This window comes from Lonchura striata, chromosome 8 (genome assembly GCF_050655825.1).
Source record: "Lonchura striata isolate lonStrDom1 chromosome 8, ASM5065582v1, whole genome shotgun sequence".
Taxonomy (NCBI): domain Eukaryota; kingdom Metazoa; phylum Chordata; class Aves; order Passeriformes; family Estrildidae; genus Lonchura; species Lonchura striata.
The window spans coordinates 14,690,174-14,712,563 of NC_140710.1; the positions used below are offsets into that span (position 1 = coordinate 14,690,174).

The following is a 22,390-nucleotide window of genomic DNA, read 5'->3' on the forward strand; positions in this document are numbered from 1 at the left end:
TAGCTAATTGTGATTGCCAAGGCAGTCAAGGGCCATTTTGCTATGCAGCAAGTATAGATATTTCCTTTTATCTCTGCATTTATGGAAGAATCTACTAAACCTAACTGTAAGGAGCAATGGAAAACCTTTGTGCAATGGCTCTTGCAAGCAGATTAAGCAGGGCACTTGGTAAGCATACTCTGTGAGGTCTTTTCCTTGAGGATTGCACACTGAGTATGCAGAACTGCTCCTGACACTGACTGAGACTATAGGTGCTCAGCACCTATTACAAAAAGACAACCATTGTTCAGTATTTATGTAATGAGTACGAATTAAACCAAACAGGACAGGAATGGTTCCCAGTTTGGATATCTGCCCAATCTTAATTCTTTTCAAGGAGCTCTGTTCTGCTTTGCAGGCAGTTACTCTTTCACTAAGCACCTGTGCTGGGGAGCAAGCAGGCATGTTTGTGCTAATCCTCGTTCCCAAGGGGACAGCACAATACCCACCTTGCAACAGGAGAGCTCCTGGGCTTCAGAGGTTTGGGTCATAAATATAAGGCTCATACACAAATGTAGACCCTGGCTGGCTGGAATTTTGGAGATAGACCCTCAGGGTCAATCCCATGGTTTGGATCAGATTCATTTTAGTAAGGATGGGAAAAGCCTGAAGACAAGATGCCTGACTCCCAGTTGTAGCATTCCAGCTTTACATCAGCTTCAGCCTCACAGAGATCAAGAACAACACAGAACTGAACAAGGCTCAAAGTCCAAAACTTTGGTTCTACTGAAAGCTTAAGCAAATTGCAAATGTTTCCATTTCTGCCTCTGTCCACCTGTGTTCCCACATATATTGCACATACATGCAAAGATGCAAACAGAAAGAAAAGGCTTTTTTTTTCAGCTTAAAATACACTAATATTATCTTTAGAAAAACCTGGTCTTTTGTTAACAACATTTTTCAATTAAATTCCCTTCTCAGGGAGAACCCAGAGATTTACATCACACAGCAGAAAGCAGACTTCAATTTTAGGCACAGTTAAGTTTGTCATTAAATTGCTTCCAAGGTCATTCATCTGTACTACTTCTCATTCATTAAAGAAATGCAGCTGATTTATGACACGGTCTACACAACATACTGGGAAGCAACAAAGAACTCATGCTTGCCCACACCTATGGTAAGTAATTCCTTTATAAGTCTACATTTTTCATGTTCTAGCCTGAGTCATCCACATCCCGTGGAGAACATGAAACTCACAACAAAGAATGCCATGCATTCTTGAGGAAGTGTTATCAGATTGTCATTTCTTGTTTCTTCTCATGTTATGAAACTCTCCCAAGTTCCCAAGGACACATCTACCTCCATAAAAGGCTAATGTGGTTTTCTGGGTAAGAATCCTTGCACCTTTACTTTGTCAGATGTAATTTTGTATTTTTGTATGCTTACAGTTGATTTTATTTTTTAAAATTTTGTTTCTGTTATGTTGCCAAGATGACTTTTATTCTGCTTTCCTTGATGTTGCAGATGCCCTGCACCTACTGTGGCTCTTATACCTGGTAACCAGAGTGAGCAGACATGGCCTCTATCTGCAGCTTCCCTGTTCCTTCCTATACAATGTTTTTAAGTCTTGACTAAGGAAACCTTTATTAATACTGCACTAAAATACATGTATCAGTAAAAGAAAAGCCACTATGTCTGGATTTCACTAAGCTCCCAAACAGCTGCTCTTTCTCCACTCCTTTTTGGAAACAGAATTCTGATATTGCAGGTTTTCTGTAGGAACATCAGAAACATACTGTGAATATCACTGTGAAATGCTTCCATATGAAATTATTAAAGAATTCTTAAGCAGAAGGGTAAAGACAAGCCCCCCGTTCATTTGCTTCTGCAAGATGCTGAAGTAGGAACCACACCAGCAAGCAGAAAAAAAGGACAAGTGGCAGGGCCCTAGTACCCCAAGGACCGGCTTTGAGGAGCCTAGGAGATGATGCCAAGGACACATTAAAAGGATTGTTTTCAATATTAAAAAGCACGTAAACGGTGGCTGAATTAGTTCAGAAACAAATGAGAAAACCTGAGTGAGAAAGTGAGACAAAGCCGCACAGGAGTCTTGAGGACACAGCTGTGATAGTGGGACTGGGATCTCAGCTAGCCAGAACAACACCACAAGAAAGCTTTTATTGCTAACTGGAGGTTTGACAACACAAGATTACTCTCTTCCTCAGCTCTTAAGATAAAAAGAAAATCATATTTGCAAGCTTTTATCGCTGTTATAACTACTGACTCTTGCAGTAAAATTTCAAAAACCACTTACTTGAGAGAGTGCCCAGGCAGTAACACCCCAAACCTGCCCCACAGGGAGGCTCTGGATGCAGCAGAAATGCACCAATACGACACAATCAGGGCACTTTGCAGACTCATGTGGTTTTCTGTATTTCTATTATGTGAAGTCATTAAGTACACGTGCCTGGCCAGATTGACTCCAGGGCAGAGAAAAGGAGATAAAAGCAAGGTCCTTTGATTGTATTTTCTATCAGATACATCTCAAAATATGATGCATTTATAGAGGCTGGCTTTCTGTCCACAAACATTGTACAACCAGCTATGTTAAGAGCCAGGCACTTCCCGTGTGCCTAGTTTTTCTGGGAATTTTCTTCAGCCTGAAGAGAGTAATTTTCACTGCACATTCTCTCAGCCCTTAGTCATGCTTTCCTTATGTTGAAGTCATCCACATAGCCTAAAATGCCTTCTCTATAGTTTTTTTACAGTGTGTCCTCAGACAACTGAGGTAATGGATAAGCTAAATAATCCTAACTATGAAGCAGCATTATACATGAAGGAAAAAAGTGTATGCGTTTTGGGTCCATTATCTCTGACAGAACTAAGATGACTGCATGCACTTTTAAAAGAGGCCAAGCCTAGCTACAAATGTTCTCCCCTCCATGAGGAAGGCCCCAGTCTGAGCCCTGCTGCTTACTCACTCTGGGACCTACTCACACCCAGATTGCTGCAGGACTGACAGCAACCAAACCCAGTGGCAATGCACATTTTTATCTCCAACTCCCCACAAGCAAAACCAAACATACACTGAATGTTCCTCTTGCCAACAGGGCATTGAGCACCACACTTAAAAATGCCTGTGTGATGCTGACAGAGAAGCCCAGATTTCCAGGGTTTGATGTTTGTATTGATTAGCCAGTGTTTTCCTGACTGCCAGCATTTAAAAGAAAAATCAAATCTAAGCTCAAGTGGAATGTATGTAACCCTACACCCATGGGATCATTCCCTCATCAGCTTTCAGCTGTCCTTTCTTAAATCCTTCCAGTCAAAGTATTCTTAAAAGAAAACTAGTCATGTCAAACTATTTAAGATAATTCTTCTATCCCACCTCTTTTCTTTCTTTCCAAGCACATTGAACTTTAGCCCATTTGACACTGATGATTAAGCAACCTTTGGCCTGGGATCCAAGAGAATGAAAAGTGTGAGAAAAAATTAAACTACCTCAAGGTTTCACCTACAATAACAAAAATGAAGTATTTTTATGGTGCAGGGCAACTAAAACTGCAATAAGAGCAATAGGCAGTCACACGGCCCCAGGGTGGATGGAAGTTTGGATGATCAACATGTTTCTTTTCTCCTTGGAGGAAAGATCACTTGTCTGGGACCAATGTCAGGCTATGCCATTATGCAGCAAAGGTAAAAGTAAGGACAGGCACATGGCCAGCCTACTGCCATCTGGAGGGACAGCTGAGAAAGGTAAATTAGTGCTTGCTACCTGGAAAATACTGCTGATTGCCAAATCTGCTTTTTAAAAATTCTTGCAGCACCCAGAAGAGTTTCTTTCTTTAGTGCTGCATGGTAGGCTGTCTCCAGTCTCGGGTGAGAAGCGATGGTACCCACTTTTGCATCCCAAGATAGAGAGTGGAGGTGACCAAGATTTGGTTCATGGTTTCCAGGAACCTCAACTCATCAGCTGTCATACAGAGTGATACCAGCTCAGCACTGTCCCAGGCCCAGGAGTCTGCCAGTTTGCTTTTGAACATGTAGCAAGGTAGCTACAGAGTTCAGACAGGTACTGTGCAAGGAAACATTTATTTTCCTTTCTTTTTTTTTTTTTTTTTTAATTTGCCCCTTTAGATCTTACCTTTACATACTTTTAGAGCTCCCCTGATTCTTGTACTGGAAGACACAGTAAACAACTGATCCCCAGTCAACTTTTCCACATCATTCCTGACTTTTTAAGCATCTATGACCCTATCTTAGTTGTCTTTTTTCCAAGTTATAGTCATAGCTTGCTTAGTTTGTCTCCTTAGGCAAGCTGTCCAGGCATCTGTTAGTCCTTATGGAACTTTTCTGAATCCTTCCAGTCATACTTCACCTTTTTTGAAATGGAGGGCCTATGCATGCAAAGTGCACACAACAGACCACATGCAGATGCACCACAGCTTTATCAGTGGCAAAATTATGTTCTCCATTTGGTTTTCAGCTGAGCTAGAAACTTCAACAAGCTCAGGATCTCATTTCTGCAGTAATGATCAGTCAGAGCACATTATTTCGTATGTGATACTCTGAATAACATCAGAGTAACATTCAGGATTGTCATTCTCTCTTGTCCTAGTTGCAAACCACTTTACACTGAAACCAAAATTCATTCACTGATTTATTGCCCTGCCTGTCCTTTAGGTTCCTTCCTCATTTCTTCATATTTAGAGAAACAATTGGCACTGGAGAGAGAAAGCAGCAGCTTTTGGGTTCAACACAAGAAAGTACAGGACAGAGTGGAGCTGATGAGCTGTGCCACAATGCCGTGTGCCTTCTACAGGGACTCAGCAGCTTCTCAGTTTCCTTCAAACAAAGCAGTGACCATGAAACACTTGGCTAGGCTGGCCAGAGGGGACAGAAGAGCAGAGCTGGAAAAGCCAGAGACCTTGCTGGAATGTCAAGATCTATCAGGAGTGTCCCCCCTGATATGCAGACAGGCAGAAGAGACAACAGTGTAGTAGGCTCAGTAAGGAAGGGGCCATCACAGCCACTGTGAGCAGCATCAAAGGAGAATGACCTAAGCCTTCTTGTCAGGCACCAAGAAGTCTGATAGAGATACAGGACAGGACAGCACAGACCTAGAGATGCAAGCCACACTGAAGATCTCTTTGAAGGCAGCAGGGCCCTGGTCTGCCATGGTCAGTACTCCAGATTTCTTAGTCCATCCCCAGCCAGAATGTTGCTTTAATTTCCACCTAACACCCACGGTCTCAGCAGCTGGGCTTTGGGCTTTGCCTCCCTGCTGCACCCTCTCAGTCATGTTTTCCAGAAGGAAGAGTTCTTTTAAGCAACCTCTCCCGCCCTGCTCCTGCTTTTCCTGGCGCAGGATGCCTTTTGCATCACCGCAGATGCAATGGGCACCGAGTGTCATTCGTGTGCACACCTGCACTGCTCTGCCCCCTGAGCCACCATCCCTCATGGCCACACTGTCACCTGCCTGCCAGCTCTGCCAAGGACCACTGCAAAGGGAAACCACGACCTGGGAAGAGAAAAGGAAGCGGATTATGTGGGCTGTTGTTTTCAGTCGAAAAGGCAGGAGCACGAACATCCTGTCATTTGGAACAGGAACCCAGGGAGAGAATAGTCAAAGGGGAAAAAAGAAGCAAAGGAATAGAAACATGAGTCTCCATTTACGCAAAGCCAATGACATCTTCTCAGGCAGCCTCTGACCCAGCTCCTGTGGCTGACAGCCTAACTTTTGAGGAAAAACATGTACTGAAAGGGACACTTTCCTCACCCTTTAAAAACAAACAAACAAAACTGATTAATACAATCATCTCTAGTATATACATATATACTTTTGAGTATCTTCCTTTTGCATATATGCAAACTGAACAGCACTAAAACTCAGATAAGTGCAGTGGCTATTACATCATCTAAAATTAATTCAAAGTAAAACACAATGAGATGAGTTTTTAAGGTAGGAGGTCATCTGGCACTCAGAGAAGTCCTACATCCTCTGAGATGATATGTACCCATAATTCATAAAGTAATGAAAAATCAGAAGCAGAAAAAGGAAAGTAAATAAAATTTTATAAGTTGATTCATTTATTGATTGATTATAAATGGATTAATTTTCCTATCTACAAGGCTGAGAGAAGTAAAGTCTCAGTTTTTAATGTTTAGCTTTAAGGGGAAACTTCTTTGTATTTCTTCTGAACACTTCTTTGTTCTCGCATTACAAAAAAAGTCAGCATTCATCTGCACTTTCTGCTAATTCCCTACCTGATGTCATCTTCTTTGGGTTATTAATATTAGTAATGATTTCCACAGCAACCCATTGTGATAGCATAAATAGAGGATTATGACTTCATGTGGGGAATAAGCAGAAGCAGAAATGATGAATTCTTAAGGAAGAAGAGATAATGTTTTCATGCAAAACTTGTGCATTACTAGAAAAGACAGTTGCTATACAGACAATAGAAAAAGCAGATTTAGCTGAGCCTTTTCCTGCTGCATGGAAAAAGCAGTACAGGCTGTTTTCCAAGAACACCAGAGAGATGAAGTTCTCCCTTAGGTGTCTGGAGGCACTTCTGTGGAAGCTGGGAACCCCTCTGCATTACCCAGGCACTACAACCCTCCTGTCATGCAGGGAAACAGTACTCAGCTCTTCAAAAGCTGGCACACGGCAGAGACTTCAGTTACACAAGATGGAGTAAGAACAAAAGGCATTTAATCAAAGGAATGGGGGCAACTGCCAATGCAAGAACAACTCCTTGTGCTCAAGTCTTTAAAAGCTCTGCTCTGATCATAGCTTGGATACAGACCAAGGGCATAGTTACCCAAAAGAGACTCCTTTCTATATTATCCTTCAGATGTGGTTTTGATAAGCCTCCCTTGACCACTGTCAAAACAGCTGCATTAGCAAAAGCATCCTCCAGGGAATAATTTAGGGAAGAACGAGCAGCTCCACTCCCAACAGAAGATATTGAATGAGAGAGTCAAGAACAAGGCAGGACAGTCATGTCCAAGCTTTTATTGAAAGCAGAAGGAAAAAAGAAAGGTATATTGCTAAATTTGTGGCATTACACTATTGTAGATTTTCCAACAGAGTCCTGACCATAAAGAAATCCCATTGAATACAGAGGCTGGACTCCAAGATACCAAGGACCAACACGAGATGTGACCACTGCTCTGGGTCCAGCTGGGACAAGTCTGTGAGGGGACACGAGAGGTTACACTATCAGCTGCCTTGCACCCTGGCAATGCCACTCAGTCCTGACATCTGCCACTGCCACACTGCCTCTGTAATTAGCATACACTCCTCTCAAGTGACCAACTGAAATCCCAGATGTTTCACATGCCCCTCTGTTATTCCAGATCTCGGGAGAAATATGCCAGACTCAGCTGACTGCAGGGCTGAGCTCAGGCCATATGGTGGGATGAGTGCTCTCCCTTCCAAGATCCATCAGTGACCCTCCACACCCCCTGCACTACCCCAGATCAGTGCATTCACACCAAGGCTTTCTCTACCCGTCCTGTGGGGAGACCCCAGGGCTGGTCTTTTGGTCAATGCCTGGTATCAGAGCCTACCCAAAGGACAGACTCATTTCTCAACAGTGAGAGAACAACTTCATTAGTAGGAACTTGCTAGAGATACAACCCACACTGCTTGCAAGGGAATAGCTGAGCTTGTCAAAGCTGGGAACATCGTGTGCGACCCTCAGATGCTTTGGGATTACTACTGAGTTATCCAAAGGGTGACAGAGATGGTCTGATCAAGGATTGTGCCCACAATCTTCTGCTGCTGTCCAAGTCTTCACTCATCACAAAGTGGAAGGAAATTGTGCTCCATATCAACCAATACAATTTAATATCGAGCGAGGGAACACAGAAATGAGTGTGCAACAGATGCTGTGTCACAGTTCCCATCGTCACCTTGCCTAGGTTTTGCCTTTGCTTCTGGAACCTGAACTGGATTATGTCTTGGGCCAGTTCCTGCTCTTCTGCTGTCCCAGAAGAAGACCCCAGGGCTCTGCCCCTTGTTGGGAAAAAAGTAGTGCAGAGTGCTCACCTGCAGCACTGCCACATCAACTCCCTACACTGGGACTGGCACCGTCGCAGCCCAAATCTGACCTCATTCACGTTCACAGTAAAGGTCAGCAACTCTGGCAGAGCATGATCAGAGCCCAAAGGTGACATGTTTACAGGAAATCCTGGCCTCACCGAGGGACCTGAAAAGTAATCCCAGGCTTCATCATCTCAACAGCCACGGCTCATGTTCAAATGTGGAATTACATGTATGGAATTATAAACAGGTTTAACTACAAGAAGGAATTAAATGCATGCTGAAAACAGCAGAGGGAAGTTAAAGTTTCAGATGTGATAGTCACCAGAGGCCCCAGTATTTTCTGCACTTAATCTGTCTCTTTCTTTCACCAAGTTTCCTCAAGTGCCACTTTTTATCTGCAGTCCAAATAAATACACTACACTTGCCAAAACCTGAAGAGGATTTAATGGTTAAAATGTAATTTCTGATTTATTATCTGCTTTTAGCATGTGGTCTATTATCCTAAACTCTGTGGATTAATTTCCCAGCTCACTTGCAGAGCTTTACATTACACATACTGCACTGAACTCACGATTAATTGCACTTGGCCATATGTGAGCACCAGATGCAATTTCTTTTTCTATTTTTAAAATATTGTAAGGATACATAAGTTGCACCAGTAAGAAAAATCAAGAAAAATCTCTATTTCAAGCAAGAATGCAAGCAGCTAAATCCTGTTTTAAATGTAAAATGTTAGCGTAGCATGATGTAGCAGCTCACTAGTAGCAGTTGCCTAACGTGACATGTGAAAACAACTCAATTACTAGAGATGGTTAAAGACAGTTCAATCATCTTGCTTGTATGATTGCATTTCCAGTCACAAAAAATGGCAACATGAAGGAGGAGTTTAAAATAACAAGCTATTACAATAAAGGAGTGGCATGCTGGGCTGTGCCAGGCAACAGACTCAGCAAGAGCTGAGGGGACTGTACTGCCACAGACTCTGCTGGGTAACAGAACAGCTGACAGCACTGCTACAGCTCAGCTGATCTGCTGAAATCCAAGGAGCAGCTCTTAATTCCAAGTGTCAGTTCCTCCAAGATCCTCTTGCACTTGCATTTCCACAAGACTGCAAGAAGTTGATTGCCAACTGAGCTTTTTTTGCTTTGGTGGCAAGAAAACAAATACAAAGACACTGTCAAAAAACAAGAATTCAAATGTTAGGGAAAGCTGATGATCAGCAGCACTGTAAATGCCATAATTTCCAAGACAGACAATTTACCCATTTGTTTGCCAATAATTTCTCATAAGAGATTTAGACTCTTGGACAAACAGCCAGATGCAACTCACTGGAACATGTTCTGGGTAACTCCGTGTGTTGCTGTGACATGGCTGCCTCATGTCACCTGTCAGCTCTCGAGGAGCATGAGAAGAGCACATGGCATGGCCAAAACCCTGCTCCAGCCCAGACTCCCTAACCTCAGCTGGCAGGGTGTGAGCAAACATCATCCTCAAACACATGCAAATGTGCTGCTAAATGTCCAGTGCGAAGAAACACACTGAAAAACGACAGTTGATTTATTTTTAAAAATATATCCACCAACAATCAGATTGCTAGATTATCTTGTTAATTACCATGTTCTTTTAAAAATGTATCTGCTTATTACTTTACCTTGATTAATGCTGGTGTTTGCTTGATGGTTAGTTACCAGCAATATTTGATCAAGTTAGACAAAAAATAGTTTTGGTTACAATAGCTAAACTGATGGACTGCAACATGATTAGCCAAGCTGTGCAGAAGGGTTTAATCAAACTGATGACTTCTCAGATTAGCCCTGGCTCAAATTCAAATTGCAGCACTGGGCAACCAGTGTTGTAGTTGAATTTTGCTCATGTTTATAAACACTCTATACAAGTGTAGGGCCTCTTCTTCCTTCTTCATGATGGAACTTTTACTTCCCTTCCATGAATTATAAAAGACAAGTTTCCTCATGGCAACATCTGAAATAAATATCTCCACTGGTCTGACTATATCTCCTTCCTCCCTTTTAACACCAAATTATCAGATTTTTAGTCTAAAAAGCTGTAAATAATAACCTGTATATTCTGTTTATTTCCTTAAGATAACTGAAGTTAAATCAACATCACCACTCTCTTGCCTGACATAGCCATTCTTTATGGTTTGCACATACAGGAGGCCCTAACATGAAGCTGTTGTTTCCTCTTTCACCAATCAATATGTATTTTAAAATTCCAGCATCCTTAAGCAGATATTTTAAAAAGATCAGAAAGAGATATGCTGTTTAGAATGTTTTCTTAGGTGCTTTACCTTGAGGGCTTTCTGTGCAGCTTCACTTGATCCAATAGCAATCAAGTTTGGTCCAGCCATGCTGCAAAAGCTCTTCAGATGCAAAGAATCATGAACAGGGACTGTGGAGACAGCATAATCCTGTATGGGAGCAAAGAAAGTGCTATAAATATTTTTAAAGTGTCCTAGTTCCATAATTATATGGAGACATCCCATAATTAATTTTACTCTCTGCAAATTATCAACCCCTGGGCACAGTATCAACTGTTTAAAAACTCTGAACCAGCTTGTCTTGCCTGGAGACTGGCATAAAATCCAGAAAATGTTTCAAATATTGTTACAGCCATAAAGAAATACATTAAAATGCTTAATTAAAAAGTAGGTACATAAAACTTCTCCAGGAACCAGCAATAACAACACAGGGCTGATACATGAGAACATGAAGAACCTGAGTGTTTACATGCTCTCAAAAAATAACAGCCTCCCACTATCTAACTGATTTTTATGCAGCAATCTCACATTTCAGATCCAACTTCAGCATCTTTCACTTTACAGGATGCTCAAACCTTTCAGCAACTTGTACCTTTGGGTTTTTTAAATTAGGTCTTAAATAAAGTACATGAGTAAGACAAACATCTTGGCCAGTACAATTGTTCAATTAGTTCAGTGAATGACACCTTCTATTTCCTGTGACATGAAGGAATCTACAAACCTTAAATGTGTCAGCCAGAATTTCTGCACCACGTTGATTTGTCCGCTTGGAAAGACCTACGAAAAATTCTCTGCCTGGAATGAAAAAGCAGACTAGCTTTAGAGGTATTCTGAAGCAATTTTTCAAGGATTTTCATGTTCTAGGTTTCTTTTATCAAGCTGAGTATTTAAAATGAAAATTCAGCATAAAAGAATGCAACCTGCAATTGTGAGCTGCACAATTGTGAGTTGTAATCTAAAGCAATTAATCTTTTGCCACAAGACATATTTAACCAGAAGCATAAATAGCTTCCTCTTCTAAATCTCTCCAGTGGTCATTGGGTCAGGAAAGACAACAGCTGGGCTGGATTAGTACACCACTGATTGACCATTTCCCTCTCCCTTTGAGATTTCCTCTCATCTCAAGGCAGATCTGCAGTCATCAGCATCCTCCAGCACCAGAGAAAATCAGTGCTGGATCTGCAGTGCCTTAGGAAGGCCTCCCTTCCTGGTCTGCCTCTGTAGGAGACCCCTCTTTGCCTGTGGTGCACTAAGGCAGGCAGCCAGTCTCCTGTGATGCTGATCAAAACAAACAGGCTCATTCAGCACAGGCAGGGAGCAGCCCTGTGTGCAGCTGATGTGAGAAAATGCCTAATGGGTTTAATGATATAAAAAACACAGGCAGTATCTTCATCTTTGAAGTCAACCACGCATGTAAGGCTCATGACATCTGACAGGCAGCTCCACCACATCCTTGATAAACTAAAAATGCATTTTTTTGCATTTAATTCATTGAACTAGTGACAATTGTCTGCATCAAGCCTTTACAAGTCCTGAAAATGAGTCTGGTGAATGTTAGCTGCTCATAATAAGAAATATGAAACAACCCCAGACAGCTGACTACTGAAAGCATTTTTCTTATTGGCACTTTACAAGCTAAAATAAAATCTGTATGCACAGTGCTGTTCTTTGTAGTGTGTGTACTGCTACTCCATTTATTCAGGTATTAGGCAGGACATTGAGGGCTGCACTGAGTACTCATCTCCCAGCAACTTCATGACATTTAGCAAACAACAGATTCAGCAAACCACAGGAGTGACATTTTATTATGCTGGTATCAGACAATGTGCAGTCTTTAGGGCAGTCAGAAAATGCAAATAGCAAATTCACTACCTGTAATTATTATACCTGTAAATAAGACATCTCCACCATCCAAGGTTGCATTTTCATCCACCATCTCAACTATATTAAGGTTGAGGCTTTCTAGTACTCTCTTCATGGCTTCAACCTGTTTAAAAGAAAGTTATTAAAGACATATTGTGCTGTTGAAAAATTCTTTAAAAACCTGCCAGAAATACATCTAATTATTAAGAATTAAAGCCTTTTAATGCCCCTTTAGCAAGATGGATGGCAGGGTCCTTTGTGGCCCTGCCCATCACAGTTGCCCACCTGCATCAGAGGTCTCTGTGGTCGGAGGGATGGGCTGCAAGTGGCAGAGACCAGGCTCTTGTCTTTGCAGAGCAGCCACGCAGCATCCAGGAGGGACAGACAAGGGGTCCAAAGCACATGTGAAGTCTAGTCCCTCTGCACAGCAATATCCTCTTGCAAACCTTGTCCCTCGGATTTGGGCCAGAAAAAGCACCAGCAGAGGACTGAGGTTCTTTCCTTCCACTCTGCTCAGACACAGAGGTGGTTCTGCCAGCCATGGAGGCCGCAGTTCTACTGCAAGTCCCTCTTCAGCCCACAGGAAAAAACAAATCCCCCAGTCAGTAAATGTTCAAATTCTTTATGGCTTTGCAATTTTACTAGGCACTAGTTCTCCTTGCATGTTTGAGCTACCCTGCTTCAGAATTACAAGACATTTCATGCTTATACATTGTGGGGCTTACTGCTTGCTGTGGAGAGCCACACAGCTGGCTGGAAGTCAGAGCCTGTTTCCTGCTGAAAGAAGCTTGTACTAGGAGCAGGGAATGCAGCTTCAGTGGGCTCCTTCTTTCCCAGTAAGGGCTGCTGAGGATGCCTAAAGCAGAATCTGTTTCTATAGAGGCTCATATCACTTGCCATCCAGAATAGGGGCTGTGTTCAAACAACATCACTGTGGCACCTTGTAAGCCAAAACAAGGACCTACACACAATCAACCATTCAACAAAAACATAAACCTAAAACTTGCAGAATGTCAATGAAAATAAGAGCTCATCTACAGAAAGCTGTGAACTTGATCGCACACAGCAGCATCTTCATGTTCAAGGAAACTTCCTCACCATGGTTAACTAGAGGTGCCCAGAAAGCATTAATAAACATGGCAAACACAGTGAACTCCTTTTATATTTTTGCATGTCCCATAGGTCACTCATCTATTTAAAGTGCTAAAATAAGTATTTCTAGAAAAAAACACATTAAGCTAAAACAAGTGACACCATGCTAGTCTCATGGCACTATACAACAAGAGAGGCAATTCTAGCAGCCCCACTCCTAGCTCTCTCAAACTACACCTGCCATAGCAGAGGAAGGACATATGAGGTCCTTCACATTCACTGTGGCAGCCTCAATGCAAGAGCAGCACACAGCTTGGCTGACACACCTTCCTAAGAGCAGTGCTGGCTGCAGGGAATAAGGAAAGAGACAGACATGATCCACCTAAGCTACTTTTTCCTGCTCATTTTCCATGACTCAGCAATGTGGCATTTATGAGTGATCCCATTAACCCTGAGCCCAGACTCAGAAGGCAAGGAAAGGTCCCCATGGGCTGTTGGGACAGGTGATGTTGCTCTGTGTGGGATTCACTGGGAACAGCACTGTATCCAAGCCTGATCTGCTCTCTGGAGGTTTCTCTTCTTTTGCAGCATCTTCTCACTCTCCAGCCACTTGAGAAAAAGCTCTGGACAAACACACTGTTAAAGTAGGTGCCTCAGTTTAAACTTGAGAAGAATAGAGGCAGATCTTTGTGCAGAACCTGCAGAACTCTGATGGGTTAGACTACAACTCAGAACTGTATCCAGGGGGTTTCTGATAGCAAGGGATTCATCCTTCCCACACAAAGGACCATCTAAGGCCTTGGCATGCAGCCTGGAATGAGCCTACAGCATGCCTTTTACAATTAACACTTCTTTTTTGCTCCTCTGTCTTTCACCCAATGCTAAAATAACTTCAGGCAGAAACCTGGCACTCAAGAGTCTCCAGGTCTAGTAGAAAGGCTTCATCTTTCTTAGTCTTGTTGTTTTACCTCCAGCATTTTTTAAATTATAATGTTTATAATGTGTATCGGACCCATGTAGTGTTTTAGAAATAAAAGGGGAACAGCTGAGGTAATATTGGAAAACTGCTGTTGTACAAACATGACAACATTTCATAACATCCATATGCTGATAGCAGAATGATTTCTTTCTTCTTTCTGTGAAGCCCAGTGGGTTTTACTGTGCAGGTGCTATGTGCATAAGAGTCAACAGACTCCAAAGAAGAAAACAATTGTTTAATGTGGAGTAATGGGGATGCAGCATGATAAAAGCAGGGTTCCATTCCAAGAACACACAGATTCGCTTTTGTGCTGACATGAGGCAGACAGTCAAACTCACAATTGGGACACCAGTCATAGGCAGTTAGAATAAATAAATAAAACCATCAGATGGGAGTATTTAAGGCAGAAGGCCAAATGACAAGAAAAAACAGGTTCACCCAGCCTGTTGCATGGTCACCTATCTTCAAATAATTTATAACCTCCAGCAGCTTCTAAATCCAAAACAGCGAGAAAGCCCTTTCAGCAGATGTGCTGCTGAGCAGGTGCTCCCAACAGAAGCTGTCTGGGCTTGCAGAGGAAGCCAAGCCAGTGGCTGCCCCTGCCATGCATCCACTCCCCACAGCACTCCTGCCCTCCTCCCTGACCATGTCTCCAGAAGTAGAAGCATCAGCAGAGCTGTGGATGTCACTGTGGCAGAGGACTACCACACCCACTTTCCATGGGAGACACAAAAGCTTCTCCAGACCACAGAACAACATTTGAGAGATGTAAGAGGTGTAAAACCTGGGCAGCCTGCAGACACTACATGAAGGTGCCTCATGTAGTGAAGCTCAAGCCTCAAGGCTTCCTGAAGACCTAATGGGACCAGGAACGTGCAACAATTGTGATGAGAGTCGCAACCAGGGATGGGCAGCAGTTGCTGTGATGAGACACCAGTCACCAATGTGGGTGTGAGCTCCCTTTAGCAGGTGGGAAACCTGCTTTTACCTGAGCATTGCAAGCCATGCTTGCTGCTGAGAAGAGAGACCACTGCAGTGAGCAAGGGCAGCACGGAGCTCCCAGGGAGGGGCAGGCAGGGAGGCAGCAGCACTTCCCATCCCTGGCCCAGAAGGCCAACTAATAACCCTTGCACTAGAGTACCAATTAACTGAAGTGCCTAGCTAATGAGGCTAGTGGAATGTAACTGCTGACTTTGGATTTGTGATTTGAAACATATGGATGCTTTAATTACAAGCTGCTGATTACCATTTAACTACCAGGGTACATCAGAGATGTCTTGAATTGTTTCTTTATTTAATTTACAGGGGTTGATGAAGCTGTAGCAACGACAATAAGGAAAGTTACCAGAACTAAAAATTGTCCAAAGTCAAAGAAAATTAGTTTAATTTGCTTCATGGTGCCCAAGGCTTTAAAGATATTTGTAACATCCTCACATTGTTTTCCTCCAACATCTGGGTTAATTTTACATTATAAAACCAAATTTAACCAAATATAATGACTGCCATATAAATAGCTGGATCACTTTTCCATGGTGGGTGTTCATGGATTCAAGCTACAGAACACTGTTTTGTAAGGATTTCAAGCAACCAGTAGAAATTCTTAAGAGTTTTAACTGGGAAGTGCTGTTCACGTGTTTGCTGATGCATGCATGCTGGGAATATCTCTCAATATCCCTTGCTTCTGTAAAGCAGAAGTCTCAAGTTACTCTTTTTTTTCCTACAGGCAACACTAGAAACTTCAATCAGTTGAAGCAGAGACGAAAAAAGTGCAAGCTGAGATGAAGAAGACTGAATGGAAAACCTGACATTATTAAAAAGACAACTTAAAAAAAAGTTAAGTTCTTTAAGAACTTAAAGAAAAGAAGCACACTTGTAAATAAAAGATTCCAGAAAAACAAACTAGGACTGAATAGCCTATCTGCTGAATTTCCTGTAGAGGAGACAGCACAGATTTGCATGATCCCCACCATCTCTAAAGCCATCCTGCAGCAGTCCCTGAGCTGGGTCTCCAACAGCATGTCCATGGAATGTCTTTGACACAGTACTACCTTGGAAACAGCATATGCAGCATTCAGAGTTGGGTTAGCATGGGGTAAAGTCCACACAAGTAGCTTGAATCTTTATCTCATCACTGCAAAAGGGGACTATAAAGCTTGGCTCCATCCTTAAATCTTCCCACATGCTGAAGGATTGTACTGCTTTCTAACAGAGCCCCTACAGAGTGGGAACAAGATACAATCTCAAGCTAAGGATGGACAGGTGATTGTTATCCTCAAGTAAAATGTTAAAAAAAGGCATGTAGGAAAGGGGGTTGAGTTTACAAAGCTCTTTATTCTGCTTCCACTTTACCCTCTCCAAATAACTGATAGCCATTTTCTGAAGTATGGTGTCTTAAAACATATTGGTGACATTTTCATTCATTATGAATGAAAGACTAATTCACAGAGCTAGCTTTGATGTATAAACAAATAACCACCTCTTGCTTTTTTTCTGGGAAAGAACTAAAAAACAGTGAAAAGTCCTCTGTGAAACCCCAGTTACCCAGGAGACACCAGTAAAATACATAAAATATTTGGACACTACCTGATTATAAGCATTGTCACTATGAAGAAGACTTACACTCTTTTAGAAGCAGCCAAGAGGAAAAGTCACCTTCCCTCACTTTATCTCCTTTATTTGAAAACTAAAATCCCAGGTAGTCAGAAATGTTGTACACAAAGAGAGCACTCATCTGTATCCTTTCAGATTTCTGTATCTTATTATCTCAGGTCAGCTTAAGGTTTGTAACGTGACACTGGGTTTCATTGTACATGTATCCATTAGTACATGGGTTGAGTGTTAAAGCTTGTATGCTTTGTGCAGTGATATTTTTCTAATAAGCACATTCCTGGTGTGAGACGGGATGTGTCTAATCCATAGCAAAGCTGATTGAGAGACAATGGGCTCCAGCCAGCTCAGCTCTGTTTCAAGGAAGAAGGACAATAACTGTGTTTGACGTTTATAAAAATCTAATTTCCTTGTGCTTTAAAAATGGAGCTCATTACCCTTCGAACTGGTGCCTTCCACCAATTACTGTAACTGATGTGCAGGGCTTTTTTCCTTCTCTATATTAGGACTTGATGCACTCTAAACAAAGGCTGCTTCCTAAATTATTTACTGGTCTCCTGTGCTCTAACCATATTATGGGATTTATGTTATTGACAGAAGAAGGAAATTATCTTTTCAAAAGACAGTGGAAACAGGGAAATGATTTTGCAAGCCACCATCTCACACCTGCCAAGAGCAGGGCAGCTTTTCCCCTGGGTGGTGGGGCCATGGGTGAGGCGCCACTCAGGCTCCCAAAATGCCCCATGGGCAGGGGCACAGCTGGGGCTTGGCAGAAGCTGCAGATGGTATCAAATCAGGCATCTTCTAATGACTGCAATGACTGATCTGCCTTTGTGTCCAAGCTCTTGGTGAAAAGGAGAAGGTGCCTCCAGCCCTGTCTTAAAGAAAAGGATGCTGAGAGATTCAGAGGGCAGAAGACCATCCCACGACCCAGAGGTGCAATGAGGTTTCTAAACTAGCAGAGCTCAGCTCCCTGTGCTCACAGCTCAGCTCTCCAGAGACCAACCACAGCTCTAACAAAAAGGGCTCTCAGTCCAAGACACACTACTGCACTGTCTCCTGAAAGTTTACATCCACCACCCATTTCTCCAGCTTGTTAAATCACAAATACTGCATTTCAGACTTTACTTCATTGTGTTTAAAACTGGCATTCCGAGCTGTGCAAAGCAAATGACAGATCTAACATATGCAAAAGTTGGACTATAATAATCTCAAAGGTGATTATTTCTGGAGCCATTAGGTCTGAGTTCACAAAGTGCCAGTGTCAATATATAATACATTTTTCAGCAAGGTTCTGAGTAAAGGCTATAAACAGAGATGGACAAATCTGGGGCCAGGAAAGGGTAGACTTCAATTTTGCAAAACCAGATACCAATGTTGGTCACAATCCACGTTCTTGCCTGCCCGAATCTGCTCTGTTTGGACATGAGGGTAGTCTGTCTCCTTTTGATGATAAGCACTGCCTTTCTGGACTTGCACAGGCTTCAAAGAAAATAAAGTAGTGCTGTAATAGTTTTGAGGGGTTTTGAGTATAAAAACCCGCTCCTGGTTGGTTTTTTTTACTTGAAGTAGGTCAGATACACACACTTGTGCACATCTCTGAAATTTGTGGGATGTGGGTTGTGGCAGTTTCCAACTCATGCTCCTAGTGTTGATACCAGAAAGGGCCCTGGCTTTTGAAAGCTTATCAGGAAAAGAGCACGAGAACAAGACACTCCAGAACTGCTATTCAATGAAGGTCATGCAGTAAGAGTGTTAAGAGCAAGACAAAAAAGGTTAGCTCTGTCCTACAAACAGCCACCAGCACACCCTGGTAAGGGACATTCTGTACCTGCCATTCCCACTTCCACCAGCTGACATATTTGCTTTTGACAATCAACTCCCTTTTCACCCACATAGGGCCTTTGGGTCCACCCCACGGCCTCTTTTGAGAAGGGGAGAAAAGGTAAAGAGCAGCAGTGGCCTGGTCCCAGAGTGGCTCAGCAGCTGCTCAGCAGCTCACTCCCAGATGACATGGGTGGATATGCTGCTCCCAAGACACCCACACAAATCACATCTGTCTGCTCAGTTCTGAGTAATCTGAGCATGACCTCACTCAACTGGGCTGAACATCACATACCCAGAAGAAGTTATTTTGGCATTTCAGCTGATGGTAGCCTGCCCCTCTGTCAACATGAAAGTCCAAGGCCAGGCCTTGCCCAGGTGGCAGGGTGGTTACACAGCAGCATCGATCAGCCTCTCCTGGCTCAGTGGCTGTGCCAAAATACCAACCAGCACAGCTTGTCCTCAAGCCTCAAACATTTTTCCTCAAACAAGGCCACAGGAGGAACAAGAAGGAATACCAAGGGACTCTGAACTGCATTCTTAAGGAGAAGACAACTTGTTAGCTTCTCCTGATACACAGATCCCACACTAATGCTTCTAGATTGCAGCTCTAAGACAGTTTCATGCTTAACCAAAGCTTCCACCAAAACCCGGTGCAGTTTCTGGCACAGTTTTGGGGGTTTATGAACCATGGAGCTCAGAAAGTGCCACAGAGATAATAATCCCATTTGTTACTGCCCACACACTGCTAATTATGGATCCAAACCCACTTACTGCCCTACTTCTGAAACAGCCTCAAGGAATGTGCTGGTACCTGGTGTAGTGGCCACTGCCCCAAGAGAGTGACCTGAGACTGGGGTGAGCACAGTGCCATACCAGGGATCAACAGGAAAGGGGAAACATGGACAAAGCTGGACCAGGACAGTACAGAGAGGGACTGGCCTGTGTAGAAAAACCAGAATAAGGGGTGGCCTCTAGGGTTTCTTGTCCTAGAAAAGCTTCTTGATCGAGCAAGAGGGGAGCTCCAATCCAACTGATCTCAGGAATTCAAGCAGTAACCTCCTCTTCCAGGTACATATACTTAAAAACACAATTAATCTGGTTATCCTTTGAACATGTTATGTTTTAATATCTAAACAGAAATGAGATGCATAAAAACAACTTTACACAGCCCACCAGGAGTAAAACATGCCTGGGTTTCTCCTTCCTCTCTCTCACCATTTAGCCTTTAAAATGCAAGAACACTATTTCCCATAAAGCAGGAGCCAGCAACCAGCTCACTTGCTACAAAAAGTTGGGCTGAAATTTCAACCCACAGCAAGTGGAAATAATTTCAGTCAGGTTTAAAAAATTCACTGGGAAAAAAAAAAAGTTAAAAAGGTGGAGATTTAAAGTCACTAGAAGAATAGACTCTCTAAGATCCACTAAGCATAAAATCAGGTTAGTGGAAAAGTTTAAGGAGCATGAATGCATTGCTACAGAAAAACAGAGAAGATTTTGCTGGATAAAGATGATGACATGAAATTTAAGTCGTACACAGGCATGCTGAGAAAATAATGTTCTAAATACTTTCTGCTTACAATTACAAAATGATCAATTGTTAAATGTTGGACAGAGAAATATATTCCATTCTGTCTGGACATGCACAGCAGGCCAAGAATGCACCTGGATAAGCCAAGCATTCATTATCTCCCAGACACTCAATATCCCATAATACCCTCAGCGGCTGCCAGCTCCTTGTCCATCGTTGACCAAACGCCATGTGCCCCATTTTACAGCTGAAAAGTATTTAAAATTCATGAAGCCTGTTGAAAGCTCAACTGTCACATTCTGCTCATTCCACAGGGTATGGGAAAACCGTGCAGAAGGGACATTTCAACCAGGGCTATTATGGCTCTTGAATAACCAATATTCCATTAAATTGCTAATAAACCCACTTGAAGATAAGTTGATCACAATCGAACCATACAGTAGCATTCCTTTCCTTTAACACCAAGTTGTCAGGTTTCACTCTGTACTGTACTACTGTTTCTGTGCCATTTGTTCGTGCCTTGACACAGAGCATTCAAGACACTCACTTTGTCCCCAGTAATCTAAATGCCCTATTCTAAAGAGGCTGAAAGATCTTTGGCAAGGATATTCTGCTTATTTAAAGGTAGGGAAATCTTTTGAAAGGAAAAATGAAAAATAATTAAATACCCTCAACAGGGAAATGTGGGGCTTTGCAGTTTCTTGAACAAGGTGCCCACAATTTGAACACAGTGGTAAATGGTATGAATACCTCCCAGCTTCACTAGTGCTCAGCCAAGCTCAGTCTGGTATGAATTTTCATTTGAGTTTGCAGTTCAGCAACTCATTTCATCCTTCCTTCACTAAATCTTAGTTTTATCAATCAAATATAAAAAACTTCTGGAAAAAACGTCAAGAGTATTTGTTTTGCATTAAAATGGGTTTTGTTAGATTCCTCACAGTGAGTTGTCAGGCTGCTGGCAGGTCTGCCATTGTCTGCTGATCTGCTGTGTGTACATGTCCTTGTACCAAGAAGGCTCCAAGTTTTGCAATTTTTAACACTGAAAAGCGTATCAGTGTCATTCTCAGAGGGTATTTAAAAGGTTTAATTTTATCTTGACTAACCCAACTCTGCTGAAAAGAAGCTCTCACTCAGCTCCATCCCAGAAGGGAAGCATCATCACCACCCAGCTCTGACTCTTCCCATCATCTCTCTGAGGTATGTGGGAACTAACCTGCAGATTTCAGCTGCACAAATGGCCAAGAATCATCATCACGAACATCTGATCCTATTTAGTCTCTCTGGTAGGAAGCTCCAGACAAGACCCAGTGGTTGCTACCGCATCTCCACTGCCACATACAAGGATGGGCAGGGAGGAGAAGCAATTGCTCCAGAGGGCACCTGCCAGTCCTGGCTCCCTCTGGAGCCAATTCAGCTCAAGGAGCAATAGCCATCGTCAGAGGCAACAAAGAATATTTTTCTTCACATTGAATTCACTCAATAAGCAGCCTTTCACAGAGGAGCATCTGGCTGCTCCCATGTTATTTTATAACAAGGGCCCCATGGGCAGAGGTTATACTAACCCAGCATTTCCCCCCTCTAATAATAGGTTTCATTCATGCTTTCAGAGAAGTTGACCTGTCTGTCGTATTTTAGCTATGCTAACACATGCTGCAAGAGTACCCTGAGGTGTCTAGACATATATAACAATAATAATGGTAGAAAATTTAAACTCTGTCCATTTTACTTCTCCCAGCTAGTTCTAGTAAAGTTTCCATTGGCAGGTAAGTAAAGTGTCATGCCAGCACACCAATGGAAGTTTGCTGGTAGACATGAAATGGAGTTAAATCTTTGAAGATACACCAATGGTTTTACACAGTCAATAATACATCTCAATAGACAAAAAGCAAACAGAGAACCATCTAATGATCAATTTTGCCATCACAGGGTTAGGTGGGACATCTCAACCTGAAAATAATCTTTACCGGTCTAATACTATAGTGACAAGTTTTACTAAATTCTTAAAGAAAACTATGCAGTAATATGGCTATTGTTCCTTGAACTCACAGTGACAATGGAAAAGAAAGAGCCAGTTTTCCAAGTCCTGCTATGGCACCAACTTCCCATTTGAGGCTTACAGTCATAAGAACAGAACAAGGATAAAACAGCAAGCAGTAAAACATGAAGACCACATGCAAGGCACAG

The 22,390-nt window shown here is 42.4% G+C and overlaps 1 protein-coding gene across 1 annotated transcript in view; it reads right to left on the bottom strand.

The window, feature by feature from the left end:
• DDAH1 (dimethylarginine dimethylaminohydrolase 1) overlaps window positions 1–22,390 on the bottom strand; it is a 57,583-nt gene that overhangs the window by 4,962 nt on the left and 30,231 nt on the right. The window contains exons 2-4 of the mRNA XM_021526786.4: window positions 12,198–12,297; window positions 11,032–11,105; window positions 10,341–10,460 (exon numbers count right to left, since the gene is read on the bottom strand). Of these exons, the coding sequence (XP_021382461.2) occupies window positions 10,341–10,460; window positions 11,032–11,105; window positions 12,198–12,297 (294 nt within the window). The remainder of the gene's footprint in view (window positions 1–10,340; window positions 10,461–11,031; window positions 11,106–12,197; window positions 12,298–22,390) is intronic.